The sequence below is a fragment of the Cajanus cajan genome, chromosome 7 (genome assembly GCF_000230855.2).
Source record: "Cajanus cajan strain Asha chromosome 7, NIPB_CcT2T_4, whole genome shotgun sequence".
Taxonomy (NCBI): domain Eukaryota; kingdom Viridiplantae; phylum Streptophyta; class Magnoliopsida; order Fabales; family Fabaceae; genus Cajanus; species Cajanus cajan.
In genome coordinates, this window is record NC_138523.1 from 31136894 (window position 1) to 31141332 (window position 4439).

At 35.4% G+C, this 4439-nt stretch overlaps 1 protein-coding gene across 1 annotated transcript; it reads right to left on the reverse strand.

Annotated features, from left to right (window-relative positions):
* Positions 1-1287: 1287 nt before the first annotated feature.
* Positions 1288-3921, reverse strand: LOC109793465 (zinc finger protein WIP2). The gene is made up of 2 exons (XM_020352937.3): positions 3081-3921; positions 1288-1893 (listed from the first exon to the last, which is right to left on the reverse strand). The coding sequence occupies exons 1-2, from the start codon at positions 3741-3743 to the stop codon at positions 1456-1458; spliced, it is 1101 nt and encodes a 366-aa protein (XP_020208526.2). The 5' UTR covers positions 3744-3921; the 3' UTR covers positions 1288-1455.
* Positions 3922-4439: the final 518 nt, after the last annotated feature.

The window sequence follows — 4439 nt, forward strand, 5'->3', positions numbered from 1 at the left end:
CCCTTCCCACTATGCAAAGCAAAAGGGCATCATCATCATCATATATGTATATATGCACCCCCCAACAAAAAGCTGACGTAGGTTCAGTTTCACGGGGTGAGAAAGGCTATAATATCCAATGACCTACAATCATAAGTACGATATGCACCACAAACTTGTTATATGTATTTTTTGTCAAATAAATGATGGCACGTAGTTTATTATGTCATTAAATCGCTTTCACTAAACTTGCGTTGTTGAATATCAAAAACAATATTCACAAGTTAGTAATTAACTGACCGAAAACAATGAATGTGTAGAAATTTGAAAAACGTGAGCCTGAATTGTCACTTTTTTGTGTGCATTGTGGGAAGTAGAGCTTCAATTCTCAACCTTGTTATCATAAGATAAGTAAACTTGACTGTATATGTAAAATTGTGGATTAATTGGAGAAAACGTACCAAGAGGATCTTGAGAAGAAAGCAAGTTGTCAATGCCAAGAAATGCCCCACAGGTATTTTTGGTCCATGCACATTCATCATTGTTCATCAAAGTTTGAACTTTGATGAGGCCTACAGCCTCTGGATTTGAGAAAAGAGGCTTTTCTTCATTTTGACCCTTATTCCTGTTGATTTTGACAAGCAAGAATGCAACATATATCGCTCCTTTCTCAAGTATATGCTTACAATAGTGTAAGAACATAACATAGTTCAACTTCAACGTACATGTTAATTACATATTGATACAAACGTAGAAGGCAACAGTGCACTTTGTACATACATACACCAACTTACGAGACACAATTTTTCTCTCTTTGATACTAATATATATATATATATATATATATATATATATGAAGAAGAATCCATTTATTTCAGGAGTCTACCAAAACTTATTCAGTTAAATAACTCATATTCTTAATGCATATATATAGCTGTTGATAGCTCAGCACAATGAACCGACAGTGATGCAATCAGCTAAATTGCATTGGACACTAAAACAAATGAATTTTTCATACAAGGTAAGAAAGTGCAATTTAAAATACAACTGAAGCTGCATAGTGTAGCTAGGTTACTAGCTACTAGCCAATTAACTTGTGTTATATATGCTTTTAACAAAAGCATACAGCATAGTGTAATAATCTTTGTCTGCGATGCTTTAAGCAACTCAAGGTAGAAAAGAAAGAGATCTTATACATATATGAGAACAGATTAAAAGAAGTTGGATTTACACTTGGCTTTTGAGTTTTGTAACCAGCGTGTGAATTCCAACATAAAGAAAAGAAACACAAAGAAGAAGAAGAATAGGTTGGCCTCCATCTAAACTTGGTGCTTATATATAGTTCTCAAATGGGAAGCCATGGATATGTACTCATAGCAAATAATTAGTTCACAAATTAACCAAGATTTAAGAATAGGATAATTCACATAGAGACATATATAAAATTAAACCAGTTCCATTTTCCTTATTATTTTTTTACGGGGCTAAGTCATTGTCTTGTTCTACTTCAGATGCAGGCTCTTCTTCTTCTTCAAAGCCATCGATCCCATAAGTTGCATGGCCACTCCCAAAAGCTTTGATATGATCTTTAAGCGACCTCTTGTGCTTGAAATCAGAGCCACAAATGCAATACCAAAGCTTCCCACAGTTCTTTTCATGCGTTCTCCAATCCCCCCTCACAGCAAAAGCCTTGCCACATTTTCTGCACATGAAGGGCTTAATCCCATGCTTCCTCTTGTAGTGTGTTTGAAGGGTTCTGAAGTCTTTTAGGGGCTTTGCTCTTGGGTGATCAATGTTGTTCCTGCAACCTGGGGAACAACAATAGCATGGAAGCCTAAGCATACCTGTTGGTTGTGTACCCCTCAGAGATTCAGGCCCTTTTCTGTACTGTGATCCATGCCCCCACATATGCATCTGACAAAGAAATAAAAAAAAATTTTATGGATATACCCCAAAAAGAAGATAATAGGACAGAGAATACAAGGCAAAAATAATCGAAAAGCTGTATTAGTTGTTAAGCACATATCGTGAAAATTTTAAAATGAATTGAAAAAGATAAAAAGCCTGTTAAAATTTAATTTGGATTTTGGAGTAAATGTACCATTTTTCTTTTTGTTATTAATTTCACTTGGCAATCAACAGCAGCTGACATAGAAAATAACTGTCTCAGTAGCTACTTTTAAGGAACAACACTTATTTCTCTCTGAATGTATAATGAGGTATGCATACTAAATATTTAATTCAAGGACTCTGAAATCAATTTTTTTTATAAAAAAAAATGTCTTGATGAGAAGTTGAGCTGTAAATTTAATGAAACTTAGACATAAGTTTTCATTGTTAATTTGCTACTCTTTTTAATTGCAATGTACAACTAATGCTGAAAGAAGGACCATTGGAGGGTGAGAGAGAAGTAGGTTACAGCTCATAGCTATGTCCGTGTATGAGACTTTCAGGTATGGAAGGTGTTTAGATTCAGAAAGAAAAGGTCCACAAAGAGGAACAAATCTATTGTTTATTAATATCATTATCTGAGAGATCTGGAAGAAACACTGCAAAATTTTCAGTTCTATGTGCAGCTGCATGCCAAACACAAGCACAGACTTCAATGCACCAAAGGCATAAAGAACATTGCCTGAGTAGTTTAATCAGCGAAAAGGATAGGATCTGATCTCAGTCACAGTTTGAACCAGGAAAATATTAATTCTTTCACACATTAGTACCCGTTTCACCATGCAAGAAAACAAAAAACCTCAAAATAAATTTTAATCATTATGGTATAAGTACAAGTGAAAAAAAAATGACCTTGGAGTAATACAAATGGAAGGAGAAGAAAAAAGGACAATATATTCTCCTTTATTACCATCCAAATTAACAAATTCATTTTTTTTTCTTTCTCACATGAACCAGGGAGGAAAAGGGTGGAAGAAGATGCCTAATAGTCGGTTTGTATTATAAGTTAGAAACGCTCGTGAGCGTTTCTTTACTGAAAATAAAGAGTTTTCTCTAAAAGAGAAGCTCTCCAAGAAGTAGAAGAATGAGGGACTAAGGTCTATAACATGTGTGTCGGTAATAATGAAATCCTTGCTTATGTATGAACTGACCTGCATGTTGTTGTATCTGTTGAAGGTTTTGCAACAAACAGGACAAGAAAACTGAGTAGGACCAATGAGAATCTGAGAAGGGGTAGGGATCCAGTACTGTCCCTTGTTGAGCCTGTTTGACAAGAACCCTGAAGAAGAATCCTCACTTCCATTATTGTTATTATTATTGTTGTTATCACCATCTCCTCCTCCTCCTTGTTGTTGTTCTTTGTCAGTGGAACAAGCTGAAGACAGCACAGAAGCTATCTCAGCAGCACTAGGGTTTGGCAACCCTATGTGCAGTGCAACAGTGACACTATCCTCTTCTTGCTCTTCCTCTTTGAAGTGTAGGGTCCTGTTGCAGTCCTCTTCCACATCCATGGCAGTGCAAAACTGATCCTGATCCTCTTCTTCGTTTGTAGGGCTGAGACTCAAAAGTGGAAGGGCTTTTCTGAGGGGAGGGGAGGGGGGTGAAGAAGAAGAGCAAGAACAAGCCGAAGATGTGATAGTGGTTTGAAAGTGGTGGAAGTGGAAAAAGCTGTTGTGGTTGTTGTTGATGTTGGTGGTGGTGGTGGCTTGGTTGATGAAGTTGTTGTGATATGGATGGTGGTGGTGGGGTGAAGGGTTTGAAGAGCGGTAGTGGAAGAAACTTGGTGAGAAGAAATTGGAGTAAGGATCTGCCATGGGTGGAAAGTGGAAAAGAAAAAAGGTTTGTGTTTGATGAAGAGAGAGTGGGAACAGTGCAAGCTATGTAGGTTTGCTTTTATATACAGATAGAAAGTACATGATGGCTGAAGGAAGTTGATGGTGGAGAGAGAGAGAGAGAGAGAGATGAGAGAGATGAGAGAGAATGAATGAATGAGTGAGTGAGAGAAGTATCTGATATGAGGAAAGAAGTAAAGTCAAGTGGGAGAAAATAAAGTAATATGTTGATTAAAAAAAATTATGATTAGGATTTTAATCATTACATCAAAGAATACTGGAACGCGATGACATTTTCATTTTAATTTTTAATTTTTTCTTTTTTCTTTTTTTTTTTATTTTGGGTTCAGAGAGAGAATACCGTTAGTGGCAGTTTATAGTTATGGACAATAATTCAAATAAGTTTAATTTAGTGGAGTGTTAATGCGCAAACTATCTGTTAGACTGTGACTTCATTTTTATGTTTCCTTGCCTTTTTGAGAAATAAGTATTCTTAAGCTGTTATTATTATATGAAGACTTTTAATAATATATTATATGTGAATCGATGATTGTGTTATAAAATTAAGAGTGATTGCATGATAGATACAGATCAAATTTTAAACTCCTAGTCAATTTTATTTAGATATATATTTGAATTTAATTAAATGAAAAATATGTTTCAACATTCCAAATGCTA